The sequence below is a fragment of the Fringilla coelebs genome (assembly GCF_963513975.1).
Source record: "Fringilla coelebs genome assembly, chromosome: 6".
Lineage (NCBI taxonomy): Eukaryota > Metazoa > Chordata > Aves > Passeriformes > Fringillidae > Fringilla > Fringilla coelebs.
In genome coordinates, this window is record NC_140034.1 from 34,559,780 (window position 1) to 34,581,135 (window position 21,356).

Below are 21,356 nucleotides of genomic sequence, written 5' to 3' on the forward strand. Positions count from 1 at the left end.
ATAAAGTTGCATAGAGTCTTTAAAGCAGCGTTGTGCAACCTGCAAGTCAGCACCTCTGAGAAACCAGAAAGAGAGACCAGAAAGTCTCTCTGCATTGCAATAGCAGACCTGCATATTACCAAACTAAGGAAAGCAAGCCAATATTACTTTTTGCTTAACTGACACACTCCTTTCAGATCATTTCATATGCAATTTGGAGCTAGTGTTACACTTGGAGGGGTAAGTAGCACTAGTAAACACGCTATATCCCTCAGAAAAGTTTCAGGTTCATTTAAAAAAAGACTTCTTATATTCAGGGTATTCTGACACAAAGGGTGGAGACTATGAAGCACAATGTCAAAGTATCTGCTTGTCTCAGTCAATGCACAGCCAAGCCCTGGAGACCATCTAGTATTATATGCTCACTGCCAAGAATTGTTAGAAAACCGAACCTTTTAAAATACCAGATTTCTTAGTCTAAATTGGATACAGTGCCCTTGCAATAACCTCCTTCTAGACATGCTGCACTTCCTTCTCAGGATTCAGAACTGCCACTTGCAATCAACCAAATGAACAAAATGTTTCTATCATTTATGTTGATTTTTTCATGGATGGCAAAGGATTAATCATTATGTCGGCCCCTTTATTGTCACCTACTCTACCTACTGCCTGTGACACTCAGCTGTAGCTCAGGGCCAAGCAGTGAAAGGCAAATCCCCTACACCAAGTTTGCTTGTCCTATCAATTCTTTAGAAAGCAGCATGTAGGCCTAAGGAAATGAAAAGCAAAGAAAATAATTTAAATTACCTTGCCATGTAGTTTGTGAACATCGTATCTTATCTGAGCAAATTCACGGAGTCCAAAAGATCCTCCAATGAGATAGAGCTGAAAACAGAATGAAAGACATGTTAGGACTGTTACAGAAAAGAATGCTTTGCACACCTACAAAAAATTACTGTGCATACTGACCCAATTCATTTACCAAGGGACTCTACTATTTTTCCAACAGAAATAACAGGAGCTGAAAAAATATTACTTTAGAAAATAAGTACTGGTGCCTTCTTCCACTCTCTGAGCCTGGATTTCACACATTTCCTCCTTCATAGAAAGACAGCTGCTACATGACTCAGACTTTCCAGGGACTTCCTCTCCTCTTACCCCTTCTTTTCCCTCCCCATGTGGTTTCCTGACATAATGTCAGCAAAGGAACCTTTACCTCACTGCCACAGGTTTTATTCTCCTAAATTTTCAAACTCTGTGGGGAAGTAACAATGCCACGCTGACTTACTCTGATGTCTGTGGGTAACAGATCTAATTAAGCTTCTGAACAGACCATGACTGTAGCTATAGTTCAATAACATATTATCACCCAGGCTAAGAAATCACATCCAGCACACCTATCCTCTTATTACTCCTTAGTTATCCTGCAATTTCCTCCACGCCTGCAAAGCTTAAGAATAATAAAGGGAGAAAGGGGAGGACTTCATATCCACATAAGAAATCATTATATTATTCTTTCTTCTGAGAGAGTGCTATCACAAAACTGTGTATGTATTTTTACCATTAGAAATGGACAGACCATCCAAAGATCGGGGATTGTTTGAAAACAGAAGAGACTTGAAAATTAGCTTAGAAATATAGCTACTTTGTGTAAGAGTCAGGTCCCTTGCTACTGCTCTGACCTCACAGTGTCTGCAGTTCTCTGTTAATGCAGATGCATAGGAGGCCAAAAAGCTTCACATCTAGAGACACATGTCTAAGGAAGGTGGAAGCATGAGGCAGCTCTAAGGACCTGAGAGAAGGTAGGAAAAAAATCCAAACTAAACCCACCACCACCACCCTCTTTCATCATGCAACTTTGCTGTTACAGTCCTTCATTACAGGCTGTAGCTGAACTGCTGTTTTCTGCTGGCTGATTTCTTACTACATATTAGGTTTGCAGCAATGGCCCGTGTCCAAGAATTGTTATAATTATGCTGTGCAGGTAGTCAAAGTGCATGGTTGTTCCAGAAAGTGGAAGTTCATGTCACTGTGGCCACAAAAAATTAGAAATTAGAAACAAAAACCAGCCTTCTACACTCATTCATTCTCAAAGTTGCAGGACTGTATTACTTCCCATCAAGCAGGTAAAATTACTCATAACCACATGAACACTCTCTCCATGCACACACTTCCATGCTGGTAAGGCACAGACTGGTACCCCAGAACTGATGTACTCTAACCAACAAAGAAGAAACCCTTCATCAACAGCCAGGAGTTAAAGCCTCCAGAGCCTCTTTCTGGCCCTTTCAAAAAGCCTTAAAATCTAGCTGATAACAAAAACAAATAGACATAAATTTTGTAATATGAACACCCAGTTGCTAGGCCACAGACCACTAGTATCAGAAAGCCAATCAGAAAATCGTCATAGTTGCGAATCCAGCAACTAGAAATATGAATGACCAAAAACTGGATGGCATCATACTTGTGCCATAAGTGTTTCAAGGGATTAATGATGATCTTGCAGATACTGAATTATCAAAATACTCAGTAGGAGAAAAAAAAAAAAAAGGAAGAAAGAAAAGTCTTCCTTGTGTCAGTATTTTGGTAAAGAAAAAAAAAACAGAAAACGGTTAAAAAGAACTTGGACATTATTTGAGATTTATTCAATCAAACCAGAAGATTTGTCAGATGAAGATATGGTAGCACATAATGCTAAAAATCTCAAGGATCAGACTGTAATTGGATTTTAACATGGCTGATGCTGCTGCATAAATTTTCATTAGCTGATCTTCTTTAATTCCTAACAAGTATTATGTTAATTTACAGCCACTGTGTTAATAAACTTTGTCCTAATAAACACAAATCTGAAATGCTATAGACAAGTTTATGGCTGTTACAAACCAGAGCTTATTGCCTTTTTTTCATATTAGCATGTTGTCAAACAATGTCTATGGCAAGGCAAAAGCAACTGCACTAGAAATGGTTCAGTTATTAAAACCAGGCAAAAAGCAGCAATCACATGCGACATCAATTAAAAATTAATCTGCCCAACAATAAACTCTCCTGTTATGAGATGCAATATGAACAACTGGAAGACTTTGGCTTACAAAGCCATGCTACAAGCTAAAGAGGAAATATTACATTCTTTAGCTTGAAACCTCTGTAATGTACACTGCAACTACGAAAAATCAAGTTTTTGCAAGGTTGTTGTATAAAGTAAGTCACATGCTACTCACTTTGTCTCATCACATCCTATCGCTTGTTTGACAGCAACCATCCATGACACAGTGCATTTTATACTGCAGCTACACACAGTAGAGAAGTTGATACACACACCTCTTGCTTCCTGATTTGGAATTCAGGTTTTGGCCTGATGGTGCAGTTTTACTCACAACACCTTGGTACTACTAAGAGGAAAAAACCCACTTGGTTTGTGATGTACCTTCGCTCTTCACACAGTAGAAACAGCATAACAAGTTGGCACATTTAGCTTATCAGGAATTACCAGTACAGATGCCTTTACACTTCCAGTACTGCAATGGCTGATTTATCTTACCATGAAACATCAGTTAAGGACCATCAGAGACAAAGCACATTGATGCTGTAAGAAAGTACAAATGCTGCTGGAATATTACACAGCGTAATGCTGGAAGATTAGGACTAAGATGAAACAGTTTTGCAAAATACAGGATACACACAAAGAACATAAATAATGTTTACGAGCCCACTTGACCAATGTTCTAAAGAACCAAAGATGATGTCTGACTTTACTTCAAGACCAGGCCAGAATCAGCCGTATTCAGCACTTATTTAATCAACCAACAGCACGTCAATACAGTCAGCTGACAGCCCTGAGCATGAATTGCATTCATCTACACAAGCCAGAGCAGCAATGGACAGCTATTCAGTCAATTATCTTTTTGAAAACTGTGTTCAAAAGCCAATAAAAGAAGGTATAAATGAATTTATGCAACTGTAATACTATTAAAGGTAGCAAAGGACTCGGTGACTGACAATGCATGGAGTAGAACTACTAGTCTTGGCTTTAACTGTTTCCTTTCTCTTTTGCTGCACTGTGAGGGAAGATGCCTTCACTATCTTGATTTCACTTGGCTGTATTTACCGACAACAGTGAACCAGCAAGAATCACCAGTCAAAATAACTAGAAGCAGTATAAGACTCAAAATTTCCAGCACCATTATTGGCTTGTTGGCTTTGCATATTCTGTATGTCTCACATACTTTTCTAATTCCCCAAACTGTAAAACAGAGATAATCTCGACATTCTTTGCAAAACACTCTTCAGTTAAAAAAACACTACAATGTACAAATTTGCTCAATGTAACCCAAAAGCAACAGTGAAGTCCAGTATGTTCCGTCCACTAGTCCAGGCATAAAAAGACAGTAGAAGCTATTCAGGATGCAATATAAATATAAGTTAGGTTGGCACCATTCTAATGAAGTCAGGATCAAGTTCACTCTCCTGTTAACTGAAGAGAGAAAAGTAATGTCACATATAATAAAAATTAATTTTTTTCATTACAATTTTAGAATCATACAGATACTTAATGTACATTATAAAATATTAAGGCACTGGCATCTGAAGGATACTCAAGCTGCAAAGTTCATATATAACTGCATTCTTTTATTGTGAGGCAACTATTAATTTTATTTGCTTCACAATGCAGAGAGAAAAACATTATGTAGTGAACATCATCTATCTCGTTACTTGAATGCTCTCGGCAGATTGATGAAATGATAGTAACTTCTCATTTTTCCTTTACACCTGAAGTTTAACTTAGGGAGGCAAAGATCATTAACCATACTATTTAGCCAGCACTTAACACCAAAGCAAACAGCTTAATAGCACTGCTAGCACAACCCCCATTAAAGATCCCACATTGGATTATTCCTTTATGTTTCAGTGAGTACACAAAAAACCCCTACAATGTTGTAATGCAATTATGCATGCATGGAAGACTTGCATGTTCCAAAACAAAATGAAAGATAGGATGTGACATAAGAGCACCATCTGTCACATACACTCAGCAACCTCAATAAACATTTTATGTAAAAAAATGACATAAAATTCTCTTTAATAACATTCTTTTAAAAATTCTATTTGTTCATGTCTCCATTGGGAAGTATGTTATGCAATCAGTTATAGATGGCATCAGACTGATCCCCTGAACCACATCTTAGGATGGGAAATACTTGTATTTGTCACCAACTACAGTGGGTGGTCATTGAGGGCTCATAACAGCAGAACCTAGGACTTACAACAGATCCCTTTTTTAGATTCCTGCATAATCTAAAGCAACCAACTTCACCTCATTGGGTTAAACAAAATAATAAGAAACTGCTTCTCTGGGAGTACCAGCAAAATGCCATGTAACAGGCATCCCTCTTGTTAGAGAAAGTCATTCCTACTACAGTACCAGTCATGAAAGATAATTACAAGTCATAAATCCCTAAATTAACCAAATCACAATGTTTAGTGCTGCCAACGCAAATCATGCGGTGCTAGAAAATGTTATGATATGTATACAAAGAAGGAACATGGTAATTTTCTAACTTCTTCTTCAAGATTACTGCTACAGAACTCTCTAGCTATTCATCAAGATCTTCAAAACTAGAGCAGTAGTGAATTATTTTAGCTTAGTTTGTAGTGATCACAGCAAAGAGAGTCTTGGGGGTTCCTTTTTAAAGAACTGTCAGATGTGTAGCGCAAGACCAGTGAAAGATGGCAATTTGGCAGTCCAGAAGACTGAAGTCTCTTTACTTTTCCCTAAATAAAGTAGCAGGGCAAATCGCCAGTCCCAGAAAAGACCAGGCAAGTCATCTTAACCTGAAGCGCCCTCCTCTGCCAGCTCTTACTCTCAAAAGTTTATTTCCCACAGCCATTCCTGCGCCTGGCTCTAACACTGAAACTGCGAAGAAGAGAGAAAAACAGTGCAAAGTCCTCTAAGAAACTTACTAAATCCTCTCCTCACACTCAATGGAAGAAAAAGAGGGTCTACCTTTACTTCTTGTCTACAAAAAATGGAAATAGCTTTACGTTCACACCAGAGGTCTCCTTTGGGGAAAAACAGAAACCAAATCCATGCATCATCAGGAGTTATTTCATTCAAAGGTACATCAAGTAAGTGAATACTCTGACTTAATGCATATGCTAGAATCACACACTGTAGAAGGGCTGAACTGCACTGAAAAGGGGTGAAATGCAGCAGTAGAGGACCACATGGACACCATGCTGGCCTTCAGGACACAGCTGCTGGTATAAACTGAAGCCAAGTGTTATGGACTGATAAAGCAGAGTGCAGTTTGCACAGCATGTAGAACATGTGCAGAATATTAAACTTGGCCCAAGGTATCAGGTTAATTGGCTCAGTGAGAGAATGTTCAAAGCCATGATTTTAAAGATTGCAAATATGAATGGCTACAGGCCAGAGAACAAAAAAAAAAAAAACCCTATGCATAACCTTTTGATCTTATTATTCAATGTCTTATGAGAAAACAAAACTTTTGTTATTCTGTTTTCTTATGTTATTATTCACAATTTTGTGTGAAATGTCCAACTCATAATAGGTTTTAAACAAAAGAAAATGCATGTAATAGAAACCAATCTAAGAATAATGCAGAAGAGATAGAAACCCATATGTTCCTCAATGTGAACATGAGCAAAAAAGGGCATTTTCAGCCACAGCATTGTCATTTTGCATTACACACGTTGCTTGGGCTGGTCAGACAGCAAAGGAATTTCACTCTGCAGCTCCAGCTGTTTGAAATCCAAGTCTGTCCTGGTGGTTGAGCTGCAGTTTCTGAACACCACCTTCATTTTCTCCATAAGCTTCTAAAAAACAAAATTTAAATTCCTTATTAAAATTATCATTTCCACAACTCACAGGTCCAAATTTAGCCAAGGTAAACTGCAGTGAGAAAGTGTTCACATATTGTGGCAAGCTGGTATTCTTGCGATGCGTTAGGTAGGCCCTGATCAAAACTGCAATAAACTGAAACCTGCATGAAAGAACATAAAAAGAAAGCACACTAAGTATTATTTCCCTATTGCTAATCCTGAACAAGGAATGAAGATTAAGCATTCTGTAGAATAAACATGACTCTTACACTTTTACCATCACAACCCCTTGAAGAAGTGGGAGACCTAGGGCAGGACTAAACACACACTTGTCTGTTCTGAGGCCCAACAGAGAGCCTCAGACCCCCCTGAGTGCCAGATTAGTCCACTCTAACAGCATTAAACGATGCAAATGCACCCTTTATGTTTTGAAATGAAACAGAGGGAAACTCTGAAGTACTAAAGAGTGCCTATTTGTTTGCCACATATATCTGGAAAACTGTTCTAAAAGATTGAAAATGAAAAATTTTAGGCATTGATTCAATAAGAAAACTCAGAAGTTTTAAGACCTAACAGGCAACTGAAAGATGGAAGTCAGGTAATTTAAACTGCACAAACTGGACTCCACAGCAGCCCATTCAGCCTGAACACTGGCTTCCACAGGAGCACTAACAGTTGCAGGGCTGGTTTTGTCTGGAACAGCTCCACACTGTGGATTCAAACACACACAAATGAACAGGAGATGCAAAGCAGAAGCACAGCCAAAGTCAAAGACACATCTCATCATAGGCCTAGAGACCCAACATGTATAATACCAGTCACTGAAGCATCAAAGCAACACTCAGTTATTCACTGATTGAGAGCAACAACTTTTAAATTCTAAAAACAGTTTTGTATTTATTGCTCTTCTAGGCTGCAAATGTAATACTTGTGACTTTTACAGGCAATCACAATTTATCTACAAATACTAGAAGTCAGAATTATCTTTTCATGGCTGAATGTTAATTTCCATTCATCTCTCAAAAATGTATTAACATTTAAATCAACTGTTGCACATATGTCAAAATTTATTGTGAAGATACACGTAGTAATAGATATTAATAAAAGTCCTGCAACGCAGTATTATGAATTGTTCAAGGCAATAATGTGAAAGATGTTAGCAATAACACTGACATATCTAAAAGTGAAAAATACTGATTGCAGTAATCCTTCTTTAAACAATATCAGAAGATAATGTAATACAGTTTCTACTCATAAACACTGATAGGAACAGTAAGATCTCAGAATCATAATTACTCTCAAAAAAAATTGTCTGTATTTCCAGTGTTCATATAATCTTTTTACAGGCAGATCCTCCAGAATCTATGGGGAAAAGTGTGCCTTGTATTTAGCACATCCCAGGACTCCAAATAGAGCCATTTTTAATGAAATTAACCAGAAATGTTGAATTGAAAGAAATCTATGAAAATTTAACCCATTAAGCCTGCAAACTTTCACTTTAAGTAACTCACAGGACAGCAAAATATAATTTCATATATCTGCAAAACATTTCTGGGCATCAGTCCTTGCTCCCAGATGACCCTGACTTCACACCAGTGAACAAAACTAATCCATGGATGTGTAATTTCACGTCCTGATGTCTGGAAAAGTTGTTTTGCTTTTGTTTGTCAAAACAATTGGCTCATTAATGAGAGTCTGAGATGCCACTGACCTTCTCTAATGGTGCCTAGAAGCACGGACCACATTGCTGCAGCATTTTTAGGGACTTGTTCTAACCTGACCTTTTTTCCTAATCCTGTACATGACATGCATTCTTGGCATCCCTTGACAAAGTGTTTATCAAAGTAAACTTGCACTGTCCAAGGCAGCAGCGTAGATGGCATTGTAGTACAGTCTGTGCTAATAATCACTAGTGGAAATAGATTTTAGAATCATATTTATTCATAGTGAAATCTTTCACTGCCCCAAGCTACCTGTACCTTCTCCTTTGGCAAGACTAGGCATGACATGCAAAACACCAAAGACAAGATCCAGAAGGAGAAGCAGAGTACTTGTAAAAGCAGTCATTACAGGATGAGGGGAAAAACCCCACAAAACCCCAGAAAAATGAAAGGAAGTCAAAATCTGCAGCAATAGGTACGGAGAACATTGCAACATAGTACAAATCTGAAAATCTGCATTACTATACACACAGTGTGATATTATTTTAGGTGTGCAATAAAAATCATCAAATGAACCACAGACTATATTTTCTTTCTGCTAGAATGTCACTTCAGATACTCAGAACATATTTTTTTTCTTGTAACATACTGACAGAATTGGAACTGCATCTACATATTCATTTTGCAGCTTGGAGAGTCTGAAAAATCCTTGCCTAGAATCAGGTGGAGACACAACCACAAAGGCAAGTCTTGGGAAGTGCTGTGAGCATATGAAACAATAGGGGGGGGTTTAACATGTGTTTTACATTTGTAACTACTTTGCAATTTTGAAATCCAAACGCGTTTCCTTAATGATATAAAGCCATCATTTAAACCTGTTGGAAAAAATAACTTCCAGCAGACTTCAAATATTCCAAGTGTACCAGAGAAGTGACCTTACATGTTTGGTGCCCCATAAGGAAGCTCTGATGCTGGATGCACCAGCAGCAAACCAAGGAGCCTTGCTCTCTCAGGATCTTACAGAAGCATCACAGCAGCAATATGACATTGACAGACACATCCCTTTTGCTCAGGTAGAGTTGTTTGTGGAATATAAAGCAGCAAAAACTGAAGCTCCTTTTATAATAGAGCCATGAATGCTGAAGACTTGTAAGTTAAGCTTTATGTGATAAGGAAAGAGTTCCTGTAACCAAAACAGCAAACAGAGACGTCAATATAGGTGACAAAGATGCTTAAGTTACCACAGAGGTAGCACAGCCCTCTACTGAAACAGCAAATTTCAGATACACCTGTAAGGTTGCTGGAGTTCATCCCAACATCTACGCAGATGTTGATACCATAGCCAGAAATGCTTTGGGACGACTCACTTGATCCCATTCAAGCCAATGAGATGTTCCATACCAGGTTACATCACTATCTCCTCCGTGCTTACTGTTTATGCCACACAGAGATACTGTCTGTAAAGTGTACAAAGTTACAGAAAAATTCACAACACAAGGTTTCCTGCAAATTTAAGTCCTAGCTCCTGCAGTTCCATTGTTGCTCACAAAGAAACACTTTTTTCAGCTACTGAGAAAGTGACACTGAAAACTGTGCTTTACACATCTTACTCTGAGACCTGTTGCCAGTATGAGGTTTAAAGATCAACCACAAAAATTCCTTCTCCACTGAAATATTCGAGCAGCCCCAAGACCAAATGAACAAATAAAAAACTATCAGAATAGTTTACATTAAAAAGTAAGAAATCTTTTACAGATATATTTCGGGGGTGGGGGGTGTAATGAGGCATCCATTTTCTTTGAATTAGGATTTCTTTGACTTTGGAGCCTCAGCGATTTTGGCACAGGGATTTTTCATTCAAATATATAGTATAAAATGGTAAGATATGAAAGCAATTTGATTTTTTCCTGCCAAAAAAGTAAACATAGTACTATGAAAACTTCAGCAGTACTAAAGAATAGTCCTGCAGAAGTCAAGAGAGAAAAAAATTATGTACAGAATGTAATAATCTAACAGAAACCTTTGGTTTCAGTATTATTAACAAATTCAGCAGAATTAAGAGGATTGCAAAGGCATGCTCCTTCTGATTCTTTGCCTAGATTCACTGTCATTTTTGCTGTAATTGATCTTTTAGCACAATTCTGTTCAGCTTCAGAGGTGCCTTCAGAGCTCCATAGACAGCTGGGTAACTGACAATTGCATGAATTTTCCTTTTTCTTACTCCCTGGGAAGCCTTTGGGCAGCAAGTCAGAAACATTCTGAAGTATCTCTCACAAGGGAGAATAATTTTAAGGCAGGGAGACATGAAACCTTGGAAAGAAATATAATAGATTATTTCTCTATATAATATTGTGTCTGGAGGAAAGAGCTCTGTCGCAACAGGAACAGAATGAAATTAAGCAGTTCAAAGTCAAAGAAACCAGTCTTAAAAATTCCTGCTATGACTATGGAAAATCTTGCAAAAACACTGGGGATGGCCAAAAGTACAACCACAGGCCTGGCCTGGGATGTTGAAGTCCTGGTTCCAGCACTGAAGCAGAACTGGGACAATCTATGCCATTGCTGGCAGTTGGATGTTCAAGCCCATCTTAAAAGCCCTCATTCCGTATCAGTGTTCTTTGCTAAAAACCAGCAGCATTTTCCTAACACATGATCATCTGTTTTGGGGGTACTCTCCCAAGTGACGAAAGGCAATCATCACTCTCAATGTACAGAACTTTGCAGACTCTTCTAAACTAAACTAAGTCAATTCCTTCAAGCATTCCTTAAAGGTGGAATGTCAGCTTTACCTTTTATGTTGCTTTCCTCTAGACTTTACAGTTCATCTTCATCACCTCCACATGGCACCGTGGCAGAATGGCACCACAGAGCTAAAAAGTTACTCCAGCTGAGGACTGAGTACACAGGATGAATCCTGTTTCATGTTTTGCTCCACTTTTGACAAGTTCCTCCATCTTGTAATGACATTTCTGTTTTTTCACAATAATACAGCCCACATTATTTCTACAGGACCTACCTTACCTCCAAAGATAACCTTTTAATTTGGCAAGAGTGTGGTAACTACATTTTATAGTATCTTTTTAATCCTTTTGAGAACTAAAAAGTAAAGAAACATATCTTTGCCCTACTTCTTTGAAATGCAATCCTCACAGGGAAGATAATGTAGAAAGTTTTCTCAAAATCAGAATCTTGCACACCAGTTAATCTGATACACTTATGAAAAAGCAGGTGTGATTGTTTTTTCCTCCACTAGGTCACCACCTCTAAGCATCTATTATTCAATCACATAGTATTTTCCCCAGGCCTTCCAGAGAGTTAAAATTGCACCGGAGAATACTAAACTGCTTGATCTTCCCTGATTCTGGAAGAAAAATGTCAAGCTTCAAATAATTACAAAAACAAAAGCACCATAAGCTAAAACTATATCCAACCTTTAACATCTAAGCAAGGTGTTATTAAACTGAAGAATATTGTCAGAGCATTCGTACATAAAAAATCTGAAACCAAAATAAATTTGGTCTAAGCATGAAAGCAGCACGGGTCTGGACAGCCTCTCAGGTACACAGGCATGCAAGCAGGATACCTGATGAGCTCTGCATGATCACTTCAAGAAAGATGCTGTAGGCAAAGTTTGTGAGCAACAGCAAAGAGTGGAGCTGCTGATGCAAATGATTTCACGTGGCTGTGGTATTATCACACTGTTTTGTTGGTCTGTTTGGTTTCCATTTCTTACAAATGCCTTCAATATTTCGAGAAAAGATACTTCATTAATAACTTTAATGAATGTCCTTACAATAGAATATCAGTAATATCTCTTTAAAATAATGGCCTTAACTATTAACTCTAGTGTCAATGTCCTTCTTTGGTCCATTCCATTTTCCCAAGGCATGCTGCTAAATATTTGAGGAAGATGACACTGATTTCTCTAGTGGCTTTATAAAAGTATTAGAATTATCCTTTGCCTTATTCTTTATCCACCTTGAAATTTGCTTACTTTTTGCAAACCAATTGTATGCATGGATAAGGAGACCTGAATTGCACAAACAGAAACCACAGTGGCCTTGGTGCTGCTTTTATCTTCCTTCCTGAGTTTTTATCCATAAGTGCCTCTGTGTTTTTTCATTTTCCCCCTAATGAACACAGGTACTTAGGACAGAGAAGTGCAACCTAATGTGTACTATCTACAGAGGTAGTGTGTGTAAGAGAGTCTTATAATTTTGTTTTAATCCTTCGACATTACTGATCTCTCCTAAGGTCAACTATAAAAAGTTACGCCTCACTCAGCACCTTGAGCACAGCTCCCACCTATAACCTCAACTCACTTCACTCAAAATCTGTCCACATATTTAGATATACAAATTATCACACCAACAGTGCCGCTGAAGTTTAAAACCCAACGGAAAGCTAAAAAAAGTATAACAAGAAACACAAGTGGTGTTTGACAGGAAAAAAACCCACCAAAACCAAACCACCTACAAAATGCGTTTTCCCCAGCTCCCAGTCAGGAATATCTTTAGGAGTATGTTTTATAACCGTGTCCCTGAGCTCCGGGCAGCACACGGCTCCCGCCGCCCCCTCTCCGCCCCGCAGGGCCGCAGCCGACGAGGGCACAGCCCAGGAGGGCACAGCCGAGCGCCCACCCGCAGCCGCCTCCGCCCCGCAGCTCCGCCCGCCCCGGCAGCGCCTCCCCGCGCTGTGCCGCCCCCACCGCGCCGCTCACCAGCAGGGGCACCCCGAAGGTCATCGTCCGGCCCCTCCACAGCCGCCGCAGCTTCTCCATCCCCCGCTCCCGCCCCACGGGCCCGGCGCCTCCCTCCCGCCTCCGGGCCGGCCCCGGCGCTTCCGGCGGCCCGGGCCCCTCCGCCGGAGCAGCGCCGCGCCCCGGCACGCCGGTTCCGCTGCGGCCCGGGCGGCGGGGGAGCGCCCGCGGGCTCGCTGGGCATCGGCCGCGGCTCGGCTCAGCCCCCTGCCCTCCGCAGATGGCCCCGACGCTCACATCGCCCACGGCCCCCCTCACGCTTTCCGTCACAGCGCGTTGATGAGCGCAGTTGAGCAGGCCTAGTCAGGAGCTGTGTCTTTTCATTCTGTAGACTGCTTTCCTAAGCAAAGGAGATTGACGGCCATGATCATCTGTTTTTCTGCATTGCTATCCGTTGTCCCAACCAAAATGAACCAAAAAAACCTTTTCAAAACGAGGTTGGCAGCAACACTGCTAGCGAACAGCCTTACGCTGTTATTTAGAGCCAATAGTCCTTGATATGTGCTAGGAATTAAATGTGCTGTGCCATCCACCCCAACGCGTCTCGGCTACAGCCACACACACGGTGTTCAAGTGCTGACCTGTTACAGACATGAGCACCCATTCCCCAGGCACAGACTGCAGTGTTTTTACATATTATTGTAGCCAGAGGTTCTGCCCTGTCCTGGTAGCCTGTGGCTATCACCAGACGGAAATAGGAGACTGTCAGGTCCTCTTTTACATACTTCTGAATCACTACACAGCCTTTTCATACACAGCAATTACATTCCAAATCATTGCTGATGGCATGCAGGGCAGGGATGAAGTGGAACAAGGCACCTGCTGCATCAACTCAAAGAGTAATTTAAAAACATTTGAAGATAGAACATTGATGATCCCTTTCTTTGGTTTTCTCCATTAATCAAGGAAGTGGTGGAGGTACTTTAAAAAGTTTTCTGACTATGTTAATTAGATAGCACATAGATACAAACTAAAATAAGAATAAAATCAAACACATATAGTAAGATAAGCTAATATTATTGCAATCCAATATCCACTAACTTGTTCTGAAAGCCCTACCAGTCTAGAGAGAAACAGAACTGAAGAATAAAAAACAACATAGCGGGAAATTACTATTTCTTGAGTACCTCAGTAGCACAAAGGCAACATGGGTCTGAATTCGAGATGCAAGATGCAAACTCTCAGCTGGGAGCAGTGAGAGCAAGAGAACAGATCTGTCAGTGTCCATCCCCATGCTGTGCTGAGCCTGGGATAAACTCATCACAGAGCACAGGCTCAGCGCTGGGAAACAAGCACACCAGGGCCTCTGAAAGCACAAGTGTCCCTTCTAAATAGTTTGAGAAAAATAGGCCTCAAATCACAGACTTGTGAAGAGGAAGGCAACTGACCAGAAAGAAGTCAGAAAGAATAATGTCATGAAATTAAGGAAGTTGCTACTATAGATAAAGACATGCTGAGAAAAGAGGTTATTACTTGCTTCCCTCCTTTTATGCCTTCCCTAGCAACAGTTTGTTTTGTACCTTTAATATTCCAGTGTTAGGCTACCCTCACCTCCAGTCTTTGTGTCCCACCTGAATACTATTAGGTCACTGCTGGAGACGTAACCCACAGCTGCTGATGCCCATGTGCAGAATTGGTGCCCTCTCATCCCAGCTTTTAAAAGGACACCAAAAGTCCTGGCTGTAAGAAGAGGGGTTAGGAGTTTGTTCCACTGCTATGAGGTGTTCTTGTTAAGATTTATACGGTGTTCTTTTGTTTTCATTGATAACTGCTGTTGGTATTTAAAATTTTCTACATGGTGTTATAGAGAGAAAGCAGCAAGAGAAATGTGTAACTAAATGCAAATATGATATAATTATGTAATAACAACAATTTTGTAATAATTGGAAGGATAATAAAAATGCCTAAGACAAGCACGCTGTGCCAGAGATGAACAGCAAATTAGGATTTTAAAATGTCTTAATGTTTAATAATCTAAAATGCTGTTAAATTACAGAGGTAAAGCTGTCATCAATATATATTTTATTTCCACAGTGTCACTTTGTTCTTTTCATTATTGGTTGATCAGTCACCTTGAACAGAGAAGGATAGGGAGAAACAGTTTTGAAGACTGCAATATATTCTGGGTTTGATTTACAGCAGAGGTTTGATGCTTCCTTGATGTGACCCATACTGTCATAAACAGACAAACATAAAAGTGGGTAAACCTCTGGGGGTTTTATGACATTCACAGCTTGCCCCGGATGTTGTTCCCAATATTTCAAGCAGATATTTATGTTCCCAAGTAGGCTAAATGTGGTTTTCTTGTCTAGGTTTTCATCCAGTTAAGCATTTTTTACTTTGTGAAGTACTGTGAGAGGGTTTTCTGTGTGAAATGTGCCTCTGGAGCCCATCTCCTAGATGTATGCATGAAGCTTCATCTGAAGGTGCAGAGCAGAAACACAAGGGCGATGGCTGGCTGGCTTTTGTCACAGCAAAGGGAACGAGGTGTTTCTGACTGCCCTGGCCTAGACAAATGGTCTGGGAAAGCCTCTTCTCACTTTCCCCCTGAGAAGGACCTTTAAAATTCATTGCACACAATGTGCTGCTGGCTGTTGGCAGAAACCCTGGGAACTTCAGACAAATGAAGCTTGCAGTGCTGCAATGGTTTAGGCTGCAATGACCACGACTGCAGGGGAATACAGAGTGAAACAGTACATTGTGCAATACGGTTTCTGGGCAGTGGCATGGAGATCATGATGGAAATCATATTAAACATCCCTGGACAAGCCATACTAAACAAGATTGGTATTGGACTGGTTACCAGGAGCTGCAGAATCACTCAGAATGCAGCATTGGCTGTGCGTAGCCAAGGTTAATAAGGAACATCACTTTAGTTCAGTACAGAACTTGCAGCAGTTTGCACAGAGGATGGAAATGAGGCATGTTGTAAAGGTTTTGTTGCCTAAACGTGCATCACTTCAGGAAGCAATGGAGCGAGGCCATCCTGTGAGTTACATTTCCATCCAGTAGATCTCTCCAGAGCCTCCTGCTTCACTAAGGGCATGCACATATAACAAACCATTAAATGTTGTTTGTGCAGACATGATGTACATCATAGCTGAGACCTTCAGCCCTGAAAGCACACACTCCTGTATACCTGAGCTAAAGAAGCAGCTGGTTGGATTTAGTATGCATTTGTGACCAAAAAAAGGAAACAACCAACATTTTCAGGGCTTGTAGCTCTCTCTGGGTCCAGGATGGATGTCCTGACTTGGTAGTAGCTATTAAGAACACCATTTCTAAAATGGGAACTCCCTCTCAACAGACTGCCTGTTCCTTTTTCTTCCTCCTTTGTGTAGCCAAGAGAAGTTGCAAGTGAGGGAGGGGACAGATTTCCCCTTTCATTTTTTCCTACACCTTCTGACTAGAATTCCTAGTGAAGTAATTGAGTGGAAGAGTTTGTGTACTTGTCCTGTCCTCATTTTGTGGTTTCTCATCACCTGTCAGAATTAGCATCAATAGATCCAAGGACCAGATTCTTGTCAGGAGCCAGCTTGGAGAGGCCAGTGAGCCAGCTCTGCCCATTTTTCATTCCACTGAAATAGTGCACACAGCGGAAGGCACCATGGTGGCCCATGCATTGGAAGGGTCATTTGTGCTTTCCAGATGTGGCCCTAAGTTTTCCCCTCCATCTCCAAAATGAGAGGAGAAAGGAGCAGGTTGACATTCTTTGGGCTCACCATTTGTTTTTTACCTTCTCAGGTTGGCTCGAAAATAGGCCAGGGAAGGATGGCTCTGAAGCCATGTTTTATGTCTGTGAGTGCAGGAGGAAAAACTGAGGGAGATACTGACCTTCCAAACAGATTCACTCTCCTCTTCCTTGTGCACAGGACAGCCATTTCCCTAAATACGGCCAACAAATGTCAGCTAGGAGAGAGATTCCCCAGGGAATTGGGGTGGGGGGGAAGGAAACTGGGAACACTGCCTAGGATTAGGAAAACTGAGAGGGTTCTGTGCCAAAAAGCACCAATATGGTCAAGTCATCTCTGCATCTACTTAGTAGCTGCCTCTAATCAACACAGCCCCATGCTCTTTATGACCCCAAAGAAAAGCCACAGTAACACACTCATTTTCTAGGTTCTTTGTTATTATTTTCAAGAGCAGGACAATCATTTAAGCTCTTAAATTTGAGTACTGAAAACAGGTGGTTGTAGAACAGGAGCACCTTTCATTTGTCCTTCATATGAGTTAGAAACCTGATAATTACAAAAGGTATGGATCTGAGTGGAGTTTGTTGCTGGTCTGAGATGAGAAGGTTGAGTTCTGGCTCTGGTTCCTTCACTGGGTGTGGGCAGGTGATTTGTCATTGGGGATGGGAAAGCCCAGCCAAAATAGAGAAGAGACTGCTGGTCTTAAATGGGTAGAGGGAGAGATAAAAAGATAAAACAGTTCCAGAGAAGGAACATCACAGTATGTGCACTCTGCCCATACACATGCTCTCATGCCTGAGAGAGTAAGCAGTTCTCTGTAGATCAAGGATCATGGAGGCCCCTGGAGGAGAATACAATTTAGTCACCACAATCCTCAGTTCTGTATTGGGGTTCACAGTCATTTTGCCAAGCAACTGTAGTGGCAGTCCTTGGAAAAGGGACTGAAGCAGAAAGCATCTTCCCTCTCCTGTGTTGTCTGTTGAAGAGAGAAGCCAATGTGTGTGAAAGGGTGTCAGGAATAAATAGAACAAGAGAGCAGGGATGTTATTTGGGGGCAAACTGGGCAGTTTAGACCCGTGTATGTCTACAGGTTCGTGATGTGCCTGAGGCTGAGGGGGCTGCAGAGGTGGAGGGGGACTCCTCATCCGTTGTGTCCCCTTGTTCCTCCTTGTGGAGACCAAGGCTGATGTGGCTCTGCAGGGCCGCTGGGGTCAGCCATTCCTTGGGGAGGCAGCTCTGGAGGAAGGGGATGCAGGAGCTGAAGTAGGCCAGGCGGTTCACCCAGCGGGGGATCTCTTTCCCACATAATATCTGTGGAGTAAACCAAAAAAGAGCATGGTTAATAGCACCAAAGCAAGTGTAGAGGTAATGTCATCCCCATCCACACCACCACCTCAACAGGGTGAATTCCCTGTTGCTCAGAACAGAAAGGAGCATCTCCTGCAGTCAGAAACAGCAGTAACTGCCAACTTCCACGCTGACATGCACAGGGATCCCTGCCATCTGTAGGTCTTGTCAGCATCATAACAGAAACCAGGAAAAACAGTTCATGGCCCTCAATGGCTTTGGTGACTCTGTTCTCCAGGCAGTCCATGGGTAAAAGAACAGGCCTGCTGGGGCTTCTCAACCAAGACACTGACATTCCTTTAGCAAGTAGCTCAAAAAGTCTGGGAAAAATATTTAAGCTGTTGCTGGTGAGACCTTGAGGAGCCCAGAAGCTGAGTATGACTAGGTAGATGAAGATGCCTGAGGAGCTGTTCTTGTTCCTCCCTTTTCTTCCTTGCACTGACACAGTGGTTCAGTCCAATTACCTGGGGGTAATTGGTACCCCCAAGTATCTGGGGGTCCTTTTCCTATTCTATCATACCACCCTCTAATTTCTCCTCATATGGGATGAGTAGAATGAGGTATTTTCTCCCTAATATGGGGGGGAAAGCAACAAAAAAAAATCCCCAGCCTAGGTTGTAAGTATCTCTGTTGCATCCTAGATGGTCCTGGCATTGACTTGGATTACACTGCTAGCACACATACTGTTTTCCAAGGTCATATCAAATTCAGTACAATGAAACAACTTGCTTCACACTGCAGACCCTTTCTTCTGTAGCATTTAGCCGTGCAGACATACAGGTGCCATGTTTTAATAGCTGTATCTGGCTTAGACCACATAAAATATGTTTCCCTTTACATTTTACTATATCCCTTAGCAGGCACAGAAGAGACACAAGGAACTGATCAGCAGGCATGCCTCAAGAGTCTGTCTTTAGTAAATTTACTGCCTGTCTGTAGGGCCCTATACCAGCATATTAGAGCCTAAAATCCGTAGCAGGTTCAAGAGTCATAATACCTGAATTCTCCCTCCTGCTGTTTCCCATGGAGCAAGAGAGACAGAGAGGAAACTCCACCCCACAGACCTTGTCCTAAAATTTACATTAATTAGTTGTTCCAGGATTGTCCATACTGTACCTTTTGCCAATACTAAATTCCTCTGCTCTTCCTCACACCCACTTTCTGACTAAAACCACATTTAATTTAATACCAAGTACTGCAAAAACTCCAAGGGTGTTTGTCTGGAGTCCACTAAGAAGAAGATTTGGTGAGAACTCTCTTATTCGCAAGGCAATGTAGAGCTTAGAGGTTTCAAGAAGTTTTCAGGGAGAATGGAACATTTTCTAGAGGATGGGCTGTGCTGTGTTACAGCTGTTACGGCTGACGAGCAGCTGGTCCTTCCTGCACATGGCCTGGGCAGAATGCGCCAATGCCCACTCCAGCAGTGACCTTGAGCATAAGGGAATGAGCTTGCTCTAACAGTGTGGTGTTTCCAGTGAGGTGTGGAGAAGGCAGCAGACCTGTGACTGTGCTAATTTGACTACAGAACTCACTTTATTTTGACACGCATTGTTTAAAAATCAATGTGTGAAATTGGAGACATTATCATTAGGTATCAGAGAATGAGCAGAGCCATTTAGCTGCTATAATTACTTGCAAGCATAGACTGTTCTTTACCTAATGCACTCCAAGGACTTCTATTTCAGTTCTTACCAATGCTGCATTCCACTTAACCTTAGATGCATCTATATGAATCTGTATTTTTGAAATTTTTAATCTGGGGACACTTATTTAATTAACAATTTTTTATCTCCATCTAGATTCCCTGATTTCCATTGCTAGAGCTATTGCCTGAACCTATAGGTGGATAACCTCTCCACATATGCTTGAGGCTCCTTCATAGAAAATTTGCTGACCCATTTGATTTTCTTACCAGACATATCAGACAATTTTCATAAGAATACTGTTGAAGTTTAAGACTGTATTTGATGTGTTCTACTTGAACGTTTTTACCTACACTACACTACTTTGACCTGAGCCAATCACAAGCTGCACTACAATTTCCCTCAGATTTTGTAGCATTCCTCTTTCTTCCTCTTCAGGAACTGAGGCAACATATTGCATAGAAAGTAACTCAGTTTAGGCTCCTTGTGATATATGCATGCATGTGAGTTTAGTTCTCAAGCAGTTTAAAGTCTTAATTAAGACTTCCTTGCAGATATTAATAGATGGAACAACTAAACCAAGGTATGATTCTTTGGAAAATTAGCTGAAAGAACAGAACAGCATAAAGTAAGATGGCCTGAAATGGAAATACTGTTTTTAAGAGTTGGGTTTATTTTCTAGGCACATCCCCTAGCAACTGAAATAGCACTTCCCAATGTAGAAGCAATGATGAGGTGTTTGCCTTTTTTTTTATAGGAGCTTCTTCACCCAGAATGAATCAATAAGGCAAGGAAGAGCCAGAAAAAGAATGAAGATGTGTGGGCATTGAGCCACCAACCAACAAAGGGCAGTTTGTGGAGCTCAAGGATAATGATGCAAAGTGGTTTCCCTTACCTCAGTCTCGCTTGTCATGTCACCTCGTGTCAGCCTCATTACTATTCCATGGCAGAACACATTGTTCAATAGGAACAAAAGGGCAATGGCAGGGAATGCTACCAACGCTACAATCTGCTCCTGTGTTTTTCACTCCTTGATGTAAAGCATATTGTGCTGGAGCATCCAGCAGTGCTTAGCTAATGGAGAAATATCGAATGAACCTGGCTGCCGTGGGATTAAGCCAATTGAGTTTAAATAAAACAGCACAAGCAAGATGAAGTGGGCGTTTCCCAACTGCATATGAAGTCACAGAAAAATCTACCTACTGCAGCTCTTCTGAGAAATTCTGCTCTGAAAACCACTCACTGGAACAATAAATTCACTGAATGCTGTTGCTACCCATTGTTGCCATCAGCAGAACCCTTTTTCAGATGTTTTTAGAGTTGAAGGTTTCACATGGGGTTTTTTTGTCAAAGAAGTGGGGTTTTCTCTGTTGAAGGGGATGAACTTTTCTGTGCTATGTCACGTACTAACTCTGACAGGAGATGTAAATAAATA

At 41.0% G+C, this 21,356-nt stretch overlaps 2 protein-coding genes across 2 annotated transcripts in view; both read right to left on the bottom strand.

Annotated features, from left to right (window-relative positions):
• COX16 (cytochrome c oxidase assembly factor COX16) overlaps positions 1-13,302 on the bottom strand; it is a 45,004-nt gene extending 31,702 nt beyond the window's left edge. Inside the window, exons 1-2 of the mRNA XM_084208044.1 lie at positions 13,201-13,302; positions 787-864 (exon numbers count right to left, since the gene is read on the bottom strand). Of these exons, the coding sequence (XP_084064170.1) occupies positions 787-864; positions 13,201-13,260 (138 nt within the window). The 5' untranslated portion in view covers positions 13,261-13,302. The remainder of the gene's footprint in view (positions 1-786; positions 865-13,200) is intronic.
• A 4,697-nt stretch (positions 13,303-17,999) lies between these two features.
• Positions 18,000-21,356, bottom strand: part of LOC311155123 (deubiquitinase DESI2-like) — a gene marked incomplete at both ends in the record, with an annotated part of 50,142 nt that continues 46,785 nt past the window's right edge. Inside the window, one exon of the mRNA XM_084208042.1 lies at positions 18,000-18,242. Coding sequence (XP_084064168.1) covers positions 18,000-18,242 — 243 coding nt within the window. The remainder of the gene's footprint in view (positions 18,243-21,356) is intronic.